General features: G+C 49.6%; 1 protein-coding gene across 11 annotated transcripts in view; it reads left to right on the top strand.

Annotated features, from left to right (window-relative positions):
* Positions 1-1,201: 1,201 nt before the first annotated feature.
* The window catches only part of MFHAS1 (multifunctional ROCO family signaling regulator 1), a 118,298-nt gene continuing 106,132 nt past the window's right edge, over positions 1,202-13,367 (top strand). For 6 of the 11 annotated variants that reach the window (XR_006290331.1, XM_037896532.2, XM_037896529.2 and 3 more), the window contains exon 1: positions 1,202-4,580. Coding sequence is in view for 7 of the 11 variants with exons in the window: in XM_037896532.2 (XP_037752460.1) it covers positions 1,346-4,580 (3,235 nt within the window). In the remaining 4 variants the exon portion in view is untranslated. The remainder of the gene's footprint in view (positions 4,581-13,367) is intronic. The other 5 variants (XR_006290328.1, XR_006290327.1, XR_006290330.1 and 2 more) reach the window with 2 other exon arrangements.

Raw genomic sequence — 13,367 nt, 5'->3', positions numbered from 1 at the left:
GAGAACTATCCACAATGACTCTCAGATCTCTTTCTTGAGTGGTAACAGCTAATTTAGACCCCATCATTATATATATATGGCAAAAGTCACTCCCCCACCCCCAGCAGTTGGGGTGCAGAGAAAGTGACAGCCTGATTCTACAACCCCTGTGTGACAAAGTGGGATTTTCCCCCTTGTTATGTTGCATGTGAATCTTACTGTCCTGTATGAACACTGTGTGTACCCCAGTTTCCCTGTGTGCTGCACCAAAGCCTAGGTGATGGGAATTGGGTGTGTGACTATTGTTGGGGCCCTCAGGGCAGGTGAGACTGCTCCGGCTGTCTGCAGGTAAGCTATGGCTGGTGCCCTTCCTAACCTGAGAACCAGGAGGGGGATGCGACCAGGTGACACCTTGCCTGGGAAGTAGGACAAAGACCGGAGGAGGAGCAATGGGCATGTCAGAGCCCAGGCAGCAGGGTCCAGGGCAGTCTGCCATGCGGGGCTGAAGGAGAGGGGAGTCCAGGGTGTCTGGGGTTCTCCTAAGATGGACTTGGCTGAAAATCACTGATTTCTGTGCTATGGTGTGCTCCTGTGGACTAATAAACCTTCGGTTTTACTCGCTGGCTGAGAGCCATGGCTGACTGCGGAATTGGGGCGCAGGGCGCACTGGCTTCCTCAGGAGCCCTGCCCAGCCCAGGCGGGCTCGCCGCGGGAAGCGCACGGTGACACCGGGATGCTGAAGGCGCTGAGCTCAGACCCGGGAGGGCCGAAGCCGGACAGGCGCCGGGAGGCTCGCTCAACCAGAGCCCTGACCGGCCTCATTCAGCGCAGTTCCCGAGCACCGCCGGGGGGCTCCCTGACACTGCCTAAGTCCAGGGGACCAAGGCTGCGCCGTGAGCCCAACAGCCTGGCGCCCCCCGGCCGAGGCGCTCGCTGAGGAGACCGCAGGCGGCGGCGCTGCTTTGCAGGCAGGCTCCTCAGCCCGGGAAGGGGGCGGTGCGCCGGATCCCGAGCAGCTGGGGCGCGGGGCGGCCGGGGTGCGGGAGGCTGAGCCCGGGCTGGGGTGAAGGAGGCGGGAGGGGCGCAGCTCCCGGCGCCGGGGGACGGGGGCGGCGATTGGGGCCCGGCCCGTGTCCCGCCTCCGGCAGGGGGCGGGCCGGCCTGGGCCCCTCCCCCGGCGGGGCGGCGCAGCGCGGCGCGGCGCGCCCCTCTCCCGGAGCCGGCCGGGCGCGGAGCATGGGGCTGGCGGCTGCCGAGGCGCCGGCGGGCTGGGGAGGGCCCGGCCCGGCGGCGAGAGGGGGCTGCGCCGAGCGCTCCGCGGCCAGGCCCGGCCGGTAGGGCAGCCGCACTCCCGCCCCGGCGGGCCATGGCCGAGCCCGAGCCCCCCGCGGCGGCCCGGCGGTGGCGAGACGCCGCCCTGCGCGCACGGAAGCTGCGGAGCAACCTGCGGCAGCTGAGCCTCGGCCCCCGCGAGGAGCCGGAGCCCGCCGGGCCGCCCGCGCCGCGCCGCCCGCCGCTGCCCGCCGGGCCGGGCGAGCCGGCGGCGCTGAGCCTGAGCGGGCGCGGCCTGGAGGAGCTGCCCGAGGGGCTGGGCGCCGCGCTGGGCGGCCTGCGCGTCCTCAGCCTGCGCAGGAACCGCCTGTCCCGGCTCCCCGCCGCGCTGCGCCACCTGGGCCGCCTGGCCGAGCTCGACCTCAGCCACAACCGGCTGGGCGGCCTGGGGGACGGCGAGGCGCTGGCGCCGCTGCGGGAGCTGCGCAAGCTGAGCCTGAGCCACAACCAGCTGGGCGCGGACGGCGCGGCGCTGCCCGGGCGGCTGGGCGCGCTGCGGCGGCTGGAGGAGCTGGACCTGAGCTTCAACCGCCTGCGCCGCCTGCCCGAGGCGCTGGGCCGCCTGCCGCGGCTGCGCTCGCTGGACGTGGACCACAACCAGCTGCCCGCCTTCCCGGCGCCGCTGCTGGAGCTGGGCGCGCTGGAGGAGCTGGACTGCTCCGGTAACCGGCAGCTGCGCGTGCTGCCCGAGGGCATCGCCGCCTTGCGCTGCCTCAAGATCCTGTGGCTGAGCGGCACGGGGCTGGGCGCGCTGCCCGAGGGGCTGTGCCAGCTGGGCGCCCTGGAGAGCCTCATGCTGGATGGGAACCAGCTGCGGGTCCTGCCCCCCGGCTTCGGCCGCCTGCAGCGCCTCAAGATGCTGAACCTCTCCTCCAACCTGCTGGGTGAGTTCCCCGAGGCCGTGCTCGCCCTGCCCAGCCTGGAGGAGCTCTACCTGAGCCGCAACCAGCTGCCCTTGCTGCCTGCCCGCCTCTGCCAGCTGCACCAGCTCCGCACCCTCTGGTTGGACAACAACCGGATCCGCTACCTGCCCGACTCCATTGTGCAGCTCCACAGCCTGGAGGAACTCGTGCTGCAGGGCAACCAGATCGCCATCCTGCCCGAGGGCTTTGGGCAGCTCTCCCGGGTCACCCTCTGGAAGATCAAGGACAACCCGCTCATTCAGCCCCCTTACGAGGTTTGCATGAAGGGCATCCCCTACATTGCTGCTTACCAGCAGGAGTTGGCCCACTCCCAGCCTGCTCTCAAGCCCCGGCTCAAGCTGGTCCTCATGGGCCTGAAGGATGCTGGCAAGACCTTGCTGAGAAGGTGCCTGATGGAGGAGGAGAGGCAGAGAGACTCTCCCCTGGCTGCAGCTGGCAAAGATGGTGGGAGAACCCAGCAGCAACAAGACATCGCTCTGGGCCTGACTCCTGAAGGTGGTGGGAAAATACAGCTAGGACACAGCCCCATCACTGAGCCCCGAGATGCTTCGACTTCAAAAGGCTCCTCGGTAGGACATACCTCCATTGAGCAGCAGGACCCATTGCTGTCCCCGTCCCTTAAAGTTGCTGGGAAAATCAAGTTAGAGCACCAGGACATCTACCTGTCTCCATCCCCAAAAGTTAATGGGGAAGCCCAGATAGGACACTTCCCCATGCTGCTGGAGCGAGATGCCCCCCTAACGCCATTGGTAGCAGGCCTGACCGGCACCAGACAGGGTATCGAGGTGACGGACTGGACGGCAGATGCAGAGAGGGGTCTGACCTTCATTGTGTATGAGCTGGCAGGTGACCCTAGCTACGACGTGATCCAATCCTTCTTCCTTTCGCCGGGAGCCTTGTATGTGCTGGTGGTGAACCTGAGTGCCTACACCCCACATTGCTTCTACTCTGCAGTGGGCTACTTCCTGCACTGGCTAGGTGCCAAAGTGCCCCATGCTGTAGTGTGCATGGTGGGCACGCATGCTGACCTGTGTGCTGAGCGGGAACTGGAGGAGAAGTGCCTGGACATCCACCACCAAATTGCCCTTCAGGAGAAGCGGGATGCCGAGGGACTCCAGAGCTTGGCCCAGCAGGTGGACAATGCCCTGGGACAGGACTTTGACCTGCGTTGCTCCAGCCCCCACACTGCCTTCTATGGGGTTTCAGACAAGAACCTGCGGCGCAAGAAGGCCCAGTTCCAGTATCTGCTCAACCACCGGCTGCAGATCCTCTCGCCGGTACTGCCCATTAGCTGCCAGGACCACTACCAGGTGCGCCGCCTGCGGGACAAGCTTCTGTCAGTAGCTGAGCACCGGGACATCTTCCCAAACCTGCACCGGGTGCTACCCAAGTCCTGGCAGGTGCTGGAAGAGCTGCACTTCCAGCCGCAGGCTCAGCAACTGTGGCTCAGCTGGTGGGATTCGGCACGGCTGGGCTTGCAGGCGGGCCTGACCGAGGACCGACTCCAGAGCGCCCTGTCCTATCTGCATGAAAGTGGCAAGCTCCTGTACTTCGAGGAGCATTTGACTCTGCGGGAGTACGTATTCCACAATCTGCCTGGGCTCATTGACATCCTCAATGTCTTCTGCCAGCAGGACACCACGGTGCTGCTCCAGAAACTGCTCAGTGACACCCATATAGATGAACTGAGAACCACCCAGCTCCACCACTACGTGGAAGGGTTCCTGCTGCATGGGCTTCTTCCTGCCCATGTTATCCGCCTACTTCTCAAACCCCATATCCAGAGCCGGGAGGACCTGCAGCTTATCCTGGAGCTGCTGGAGAAAATGGGGCTCTGCTACTGCATCAATAAGCCCAAATGCAAACCCCTGAATGGAGCCACTGCCTGGTACAAGTTCCCCTGCTATGTGAAGAACGAGGTGCCCCATGCAGAGGCATGGATTAATGGTACCAACCTGAGCGGACAGTCTCTTGTCATTGAACAGTTGCAGATTGAATACACCTTCCCCTTCATTTTCCCATCTGGGTTATTTGCACGCTACAGTGTCCAGATTAACAGCCATGTGGTTCAGCGGTCCGATGGCAAATACCAGATTTATGCCTACAGGGGGAAGGTACCTGTGGTGGTGAGTTACAGGCCTGCTAGGAGCACTCAGCAGCCAGATACTCTGTCTATTGCTAGTCACGCATCTCTACCAAATATATGGACAGCCTGGCAAGCTATTACCCCCTTAGTGGAAGAACTGAATGTACTGCTTCAAGAATGGCCAGGTCTGTACTACACTGTGCACGTCCTCTGTTCCAAGTGCCTTAAAAGAGGATCGCCAAACCCATACGCTTTTCCAGGTAAGGTGTGATTCAGCTTGGCTTTAGCAGCCTTTACATGATTTCAGTATCACTCATTCTTCCAGAGCACTGGTTTTCAAAGCTGTTTGGTTTTTGGGTAACTTTTTGGGGGTAATTCTCTTCCCAGCCTAATTCCATCCCTTCCCTACAACTACAGTACGTGGTTACATGAGGGAACATTAGTATGGTCTGAACGAAACAGGATCAAAGTAAACTTAATTTGAGATGTGCGGCTGCTGCATGGTCGTATTTCCCTTTGTCCCCCCTTTTCTAGCTGTATGGTCTATTTTTGTCCCTCAAGGTGGGGTCTTCAGGGAGTAAGGCTTAACCCCCAAGTTGCCTGCGCTCCCTACTCTGCATTTTTGTGTTCACATTTTATTGCTTCCCCTTCACTTTGGGGCTTTCTGTAACTCAGTTGTGTTTGAATTTACATACTCAAAAAAACAAAAAAGGAAGCTATGAATGCAAAGAAGGTTTTTATTTAATTGATTTTTTTGTTTAAAAAAAGCCTTCAGAAAACCTCAAATTCCTGTCTAGATCTAGGAGGAATAGTCACTTCCTGAATACTGAAGGGTGCTTCATCATCTTTGTTAAGCAGCTCTGCAGACCACCTAGAAGTGAGTCTCAGATCTCGGTTTGAGAGCCATTGTTTGGAGAATAACTCCGAAACATTTTTTAAAACAAATTTTCATTGATGCTTTAAAATATATGTGAAACTTTAAAACAGGGGTGGGCAAACTTTTTGGACTGAGGGCCACATCGGGCTTGCGCAACTGTATGGAGGGCCGGGCAGGGAAGGCTGTGCCTCCCCGAACAGCCTGGCTCCCGCCCCCTATCCATCCCCTCCCACTTCCCACCCCCCTCAGAACCCCCAACCCATCCGACCCCCTGCCCCTAACTGCCCCCCGGGACCTCACCCCTATCCAACCCTCCCTCCCCCCCCGCTCCCTGTCCCCTGACTGCCACGACCCCATCCACACCCCTGCCCCAACTGCTCCCTGGGACCCTATCCAACTCCCCCTGCTCCCTGTCCCCTGACTGCCCCTTGGGACCCGACTGCCCCTTATCCAACCCGCCCGCTCCCCACCCCCTTGCCATGCTGGAGCCAGCCACGCTGCCAGGCTGCCCGACAGGAGCGGTGGGTCAGAACGATGCCCGCGCAGCGGCGTGACTGCGGGAGAGGGGAACAGCGGGGGAGGGGCTGGGGGCCAGCCTCCCTTGCTGGGAGCTCAGGGGCCGGGCAGGACGGTCCCGTGGGTCATAGTTTGCCCACCTCTGCTTTAAAACCAGTGTTTGAAAGAGGTGATAGTTATCACAATAGTACATATCTAGGTAACGGAAATTTTCAGATGGCCTCTGGTTTAGATTCTGTTCCATTTAGTACGTATGCAGATGCTGCTATCTCACTTCATAGAACTGTTGCCACCTTTGCTACTGCAGCCTCAAAGAGAACCAGAAAAGGATGCATTAGCAATCGTGCATATGCTGGCATAAAATCAAAGTAAACTCTCGACCTTAAGCAATGCTCTGAGATTTCTTGCTCTCTTCCCCCTTCCCCCAATAATGAAAGCACTTTGCAATATATTTTATTTACAAAGATTTTTAATTGGAAAGGAGGTGGAATAGTACTTAAACTGAGGATAGTGGGGCTGCTGCTTCAGCTCATGTGGTATAATGTGGACAATTTAAACATTTCTTAAGCTCTTCAAAGCAGAGAGCTGCTCGTTGTGTCCCAGCCTATGTCCTGGCACAGTCACTTACGTCTCTGACTCAGTGTATTAAGTTATGTAAGTGACTGAAGGGAGAGCGTGAGCTTCCATTTCTGTGAGCCGTTGATAGCTATTTAAATATGAGGTGCATACCTGGACTTGTGTGGACACACAATACAGTTTTCCTTGACTGCTGACCAATCTGGTGTTTACACTAAATTGAATTAATTAAAAGCAAAGCAAAAAAATTAACTGCAAAAAACATAAGTAAAATGCACAAATAACAGCCGTAAGCACTGCATGTGCCTGCATCTCGGTCTGGTGGATGTTCGCTAACCCTCCCCCATGATCCATCCTGGTCCCTGCTTGGGCCAGCAGTGATAATTCCTGGGCTGTAACTGTGGTGTTGATAAATGGAGAACTCCGCTTCCAGCACTTATCAGGTGAACTAAATGCATCTAAAAATCAAGTACAAAGGAAGACCTCTCTCTCTCTCTCTCAATATTGGCAACAGGTGTTGAGTACTCTCCATCAACCTGAGTGGGAGGCATAACAAAACCCCCACTCAGACCTAAAAAATCCCTTTTCCTCTTTGTGTTTAGTCTCCTGAAATTGTTGCACTCTGATTTTTCCCCTGACTTCTTTTTCTTTTGTAGCTGTGTGAAAGAGTGCATTAATTGAAATCTCAGTTGGAATCCGTATGTGTACGCAAGAAACTCGCATCAGTAATACTGATAAATTGTGTGTGTTACTCTTTTGTGTGAATGCTTTGACTAGTTAAAAGGTTGCTTGGAATGGCTCCTGTATGTTCATAGAATCTGTTGCAACTCTAAGAAGATTAGATATTGTAACTGAAATACTTTCTTCTACTTGGAAAACTTTAACAGGATCAGTCTTTAGTTTGAAATAGATTAAAAATATTTGAAATTTGTATCCTATGAACCGGAAAGACTGAGAGATATGGCAGCTTTTTGTTCAGTTAAGAATTATTACAAGGCAAAAGAGTATTCTACACTCTGTAGGTTAAAATGTAATTTTGGACACCCAAGAAAACACTATGTCCAGATTTTCAAAATTGCCCAAAGCCAGGATCCAGGGTTATTTGATTTTCAAAAAGTTATGCACCTGGCAGGGCCCATTGACTCAAAGCTTCTACTTTTTTTAAAGAAGTTGGTCTCTGCGTTTTACTACAGAGGTTGTAATGTGTGTGTTCTTTTTCTTCTGATTGTGTGAAATGATATGCTGTCGACAAAATTCAAGTATTGTTTTCTTAAAAGTTGACTTATCAAAGTCAGCTGCATTGCTGTAGTGTGTCTGGTGAAGACCCTCTGTGCAGTGGGAGAGAGCTCTCCCCTCGGCATAAACTCCACCTCCATGGGAGGCGGTAGCTATGTTGGTCGGAGAAGCTCTCCTGCTGACATAGCGCTGTCCACATCGGTGCTTAGGCTGGTGTAACTTACGTCTCTCAGGGGTATGGATTATACCAAAGTAAGCTGTAGTGGAGACCAAGCCTTAGTTTTTGTCATTTGGGGGGGTTACTTTGCTAAGCTTTGTCAGACATCAAAGAATTAAAATGATCTGTTTGCTTTTGGAGTGTATTTGTGAGAATGTCTGATTTAATATCTTATTTCTGATTTGGTTTTGTTCCGTTGTTCTCAAAGTGGGGAAGTCTTGTGCTGGTCTTGGTTGAATCTCAGCCAGCTGGCATTCATCCAAGCTGCAGTTTATGTAGGATACTTCTACATATTTTGGGGGTGGGTTTCCAAACCCTTAATGAGGGTTTAAGTGGCATGGAGGAGCTTATGGGGACTCTCTAAGTTTCACTACTGGAAAGCAGTCTGTGTTTTTGCATATTAAGCTGACGTTTCAAGTCCACATTAATACAGCCCAAGACTGTCTCAGATTGGCAGTTATATCAGGTGCAGAGAACTGGTCAAACACGGTAGTGGTGGGACAGATGTGGCCAAATTTTCATGGAGGGGAAAAAAACCTAGCTAGGATACAGAAAGCAAAGAACAGGATGAAATGGTCAACTTTGATCATGGCCAAAGGTAAGCAGAAGCTTCTTTGGGATACTGTGTGCAGTATTGGTCACCTCATCTTGAAAAGGCTATTATAGAACTGGAAGAGCTCAGAGAAGAGGGGTGAGAATGAATAAGGGCCTGGAAAAACTTTCCCATGAAGAGAGATTGAAAAGACTGGGATTGTTCTTAGACAGTAAATGAATGAGAAGGGGACAGGATAAATGTACCTACAATAATGAAATGTCTTCTAGAAAAGATAGATCAGGAACTTTTGGTCTTCGTGTCTCTGATCACAAGAACAAGGGGACGTGCCATGAAATTAAAATTAAAAGGGGACGTGCCATGAAATTTGGGAAATTCAAAACTGACAAAAAGGAAATACTTTTTCACGCACGATGTGAGTTCACTGCCACCTGAAGTCATCTGGAATTGCCAGGCTGGATCAGACCCATGTTTTCCAAGATGCTCAGTGGCTAGGAGCTCCTGCTGTTCTCAGGTGGGTGAAGGGGAGAACTCTGTCATTTGCAGTGGGAGCTGCTGGAAGCTGAGCTCTTCTGAAGATTTAGCACCAGGTGACTCATGTTGAAGTTCACTTTGAAAATTGGAGTTGCTTCTGAACGAAACCCCAATATCGGGTGTCAACATGCTCTCCTTTATTTATTATTAAATTCTAGGCTGCTGTTTTTCATAGACCCAGTTGCTGTGCAGCAACATCTCCTGTAATAGAGCTTGAGTCTAGCATGTGGCAGCATTTACATAGCCTGCAGTGGGCTTTTTTCTTGCCTTATTTTGAAGATAGCTGCTGTAGCTGTTTTGTCCTAGACTTGCATTCTTCTAAAGGATGTTATTTGTCTTAATGGAGCAAGAGGTCAATCTCATCTAAATCTGTGGGGCAAGGCTTACTTTTATATAACCACTGGGTGTTTGAGGGTTAGACTGTGGAAAGTCACGGATCAAGCTGAATCAGTTCTGTTGAGTTGGGTTAAGAGGATAGAAGATTAGCTGTAAAATGTAAGTAAACTGTAAAACTCTAGCGCTGGCTGTTAAATGTGTCCAGGTTTTCCCTACTGTTGAATGTTGGGTTTGGATAATGTAGTTTGCTATAAATAATGGGATACAAACTACTCTGTTTTCCCCAAAGACTTCAATCATATCTACAGGAAAAAAGCCAAAATGCCCACCACAAACTGTACATACATACTATGAATTTCACGTTTCGTTGAGGATGCCCAGCACCTGGGATGGATGATGTATTTTTGTTCTATATTTAATAAATCTAAATGAAATATTACAAAGAGGAGAAAATTGGGAAAGCCCACATATTCTATGGGAGAGATTGTCAGAAATGCAGAGATCAGTTAGGTCCCCAGCTTTCGCAGGGTGGCTCGATTTAAATCAGCAAACAGAAAAGCTTGATTTAGATAATTGATTTTAATCATGCTTTGCACTTGTACATTTTAGTTTTTTTTTAAAGAAAGGTTGATTCTCCTTGGTTACCATTAAAACATGTTATTTGCAACTAAATATAAACTTTACGCTACAGGGTGGTTCTTTTTGCTGATCAGGAGGATATGCTAGATCTACATTTATTTTAAGCAATTAAATAGCTTAACTTACTATGATTCATCTTCATGTTTATATTTTTACGTTAGAAAATGGTGAACAATGCATTTCTTATTTACTAGATTAATTTTTTTATTTATAATTTATGAAGCCCTATTTGGATGGAAAATAAAATTCCACTAAAAATACACAACTAGCATTTTATTTTTTTGTTAAAATTACTCCAAAGTGTGCTTGCTCTCACGCTCGCTCTCGCTCGCGCGCGCTTTCACACTCTCTAGGAAAAAAACTTGATCAAAACATATATTTTGCATTTAAAACTAGTTGATTTATTAAGCAAGGAAAATATCTGTAGCTAATGAATTGAACTAATTGTTTCTGATCCCCATGTCCTTCAAGATTTTAGAGCTAGTAGAATTTATCGTCCTATAGTTTATTCAGATTTCCTGCTTTTTCAACTCCAGATTGGTTTCTTAACTTTGAATGAACTAGCTGAATAAACAGAAATGAAGCAAATACTCTCTCTGCAGCCACAGAAGAGGCTACTGCTGTCAAAAGCTGGTGTAGCCCTTCAGCAAGCTCTGGTTCCAGGTGCTTAGCCCAAGACTTCCACCAGTTCAGTGGTCTGACTTCCTTTGAAACGGGACAGCAAACATTAATATTATTTTTATATTTATTTTAAATTATTTTAATAGGTTACAATAAATGTAGGCATTAGTATAGATTGTCATAATTTCAAATCTGAAATAAATTTATTTCAAAAAAGTAAACCTGTGTTTAAATTAGAAAATTGGATTTTTGATTTAAATCAGATTTTGTTCAGTTAAAAAAAAATCAGTATTCATGCTGCCAGCTGGCACTAAAAGTCGCTGGGAGGAAGAACTACTGGTTGCTACCTCTTTTCAGGGTTGAGGCCCAGATTATCCATGTTAAAGGTGTCTCTGTTGAGCTTACACCACAGGGAATGGAAAATGCAGATGAACTTGCTGCACGTGTTGGCAGAAATGTACAAGTTATTTGTAAAAATACTGATACTTTTTAGAAAGCGACCCCTGGGTTAAAGTTACTGTACCAAGCACTTCATGGATTCCTTGATACAGTAGAACTTCAGGGTTACGAACACTTTGGGAATGGTGGTTGTTTGTAGCTCTGAAATGTTCGTAACTCTGAATAAAACGTTATGGCTGTTCTGTCAAATGTTTACAACTGATCATTGACTTAATACAAGCTTTGAAACTTTCCTATGCAGAAGAAAAATGCTTTTTTTAACCATCTTAATTTGAATGAAATAAGCATAGAAACAGTTTCCTTACCTTTTCATTACCTTTTTTAAACTTTCCCTTTATTTTTTTAGTAGTTTATATTTAACACACTACAGTACTGTGTGCTTTTTTTTATTTGACTCTGCTGCTGCTGACTGTATACTTCCAGTTCCAAATGAGGTGCGTGGTTGACTGCTCGGTTCGTAACTCTGGTCTTTGTAGCAACCTGCAGCCTGTCAGGGTAATCCGTTGGCGGGCTGCGGGACAGTTTGTTTACATTGACCGTCCGCAGGTATGGCTGTCCGCAGCTCCCAGTGTCCGCGGTTCACCGTTCCTGGCCAATGGGAGCTGCGGGAAGTGGCGCGGGCTACAGGGACGTGCTGGCTGCCACTTCCCGCAGCTTCCATTGGCCAGGAACGGCGAACAGCAGACACTGGGAGCTGCAGGCGGCTGTGCCTGCGGACAGTCAATGTAAACAAATGGTCTCACGGCCCACCAGTGGATTACCCTGATGGGCTGCAGGTTGCCCCACCATTGTTCTACTGTATTGTTTTTTTCTTCTCTGAGTGCATGTCTATGTCCATCCAATGCTAGGTGTGTGCGCACTCATGTGCACGGTGGCCGGAGGTTTTTCCCCTTAGCCGTATTGGTAGGGCCAGCTTTGGAGCCCTCTGGAGTCCCGCGCTCATGCACTGCTATATGGGGCGCTGCTGACCCCCGCTCCCCCTCAGTTCCCTCTTACCACCAGTGATGGTGGCTGAAACACTCCTTGCTCTTGCAAGTGGCCTTAGTGTTGTTTCTGGACTCTGAGTTGTTTCCTGTAAATAGTTGAATAGTTAGTTATCTGTTGTTTGACCTGCCCTCCATCCCTGCTGTTGGAGCAAGAAGAAACCGAGAGGGTGTGGGGCTGATGCCACCCCATATACTGACACATGAGTGTGGGACTCCAAAGGGTGCCAGAGCCAGCCCTACGGATATTGCTAAGGGAAAAACCTCCTGCTGCTATGCACGTGGGTGTGCACACGCCTAGCATGGAATGGACATGTTGGCGCAGAGTCTGTGCCTTTTTAATGCAAATAACGCTTGATTTTTTAAAATTAATTTCTAAAAATAAATGCTGTAAAACCCTTATTTCCCTTTCCTCCCTCCCACCCCTTTTCTTAAAATGTTTGGGTAGCCCCAATTCACAAATAACACTTCAGTAAGTAGTCCACATTTCTGCGTGTGATGAAAGCAAATTGTCAAGGAAGGGACTATACAGTATTATAAATTACAGTTAGGAAAAAAAGTTTTTAAACAATAAGGAAAGCTTACAATTATTATACTTTAAAGAATCATGGGTAAACAATATAAAATGGGTTTATTAATTCAGCAAAGTTTCCCTTAATCTTGTCAGCTGGTGGTCTTTGGGCCAGCGTGGCAGGATATGACATTCCTTGTAGACAGTCATCTCTTGCTGTAGGCCCTTATGATGATTCCCCAGCTCTGTGACGATAGTGTAATACTGTGTTCAGTTGAATGGATCTTTCAGTTTGGCTAGTGAAGCAAAACAGAATTCTGTGCCTTTATTTCATTACTTTTTAGACTTGCGGAAATTTTGTTTGTGCAGGAAGTGACCTGTAAAAGGGATGCACTGCTTTGAATTGGTCTTTGTTTTCTGTTACATAAATGTTAATTAACAACCACCTTTCTGAGTTTATTTTGTTGATGTAAAGCTCGTGTAGATTTTTGCTTTATGGATTAGATTGACTGCATTCATATTAAGACTTGTTTCTGCTGTGTTTCATCATCTCTGCTAATGAGTCTTGTGAACTGTCTGGAGACACTGTTCTGTAGTAAGAAGAACAGGAGTACTTGTTTCAGAGTAGCAGCCATGTTAGTCTGTATCCGCAAAAAGAAAAGGAGGACTTGTGGCACCTTAGAGACTAACAAATTTATTTGAGCATAAGCTTTCGTGAGCTACAGCCCACTTCATCAGATGCATAGAATGGAACATATAGTGTGAGAGAGAGAGAGAGAGAGAGACACACACACACACACACACACACACACACACACACACACACACACACACACACACACACACACACACACACACACACACACACACACACACACACACACACTGGAAGTTACCATACAAATTGTCAGGTTTCACAGTAGCAGTCGTGTTAGTCTGTATCTGCAAAAAGAAAAGGAGGACTTGTGGCACCTTAGAGACTAACAAAT

Source organism: Chelonia mydas, chromosome 4 (genome assembly GCF_015237465.2).
Source record: "Chelonia mydas isolate rCheMyd1 chromosome 4, rCheMyd1.pri.v2, whole genome shotgun sequence".
Classification (NCBI taxonomy): Eukaryota; Metazoa; Chordata; order Testudines; family Cheloniidae; genus Chelonia; species Chelonia mydas.
Note: the sequence above shows the minus strand (reverse complement) of the source record. Positions and strands in the feature narration are given on the sequence as shown.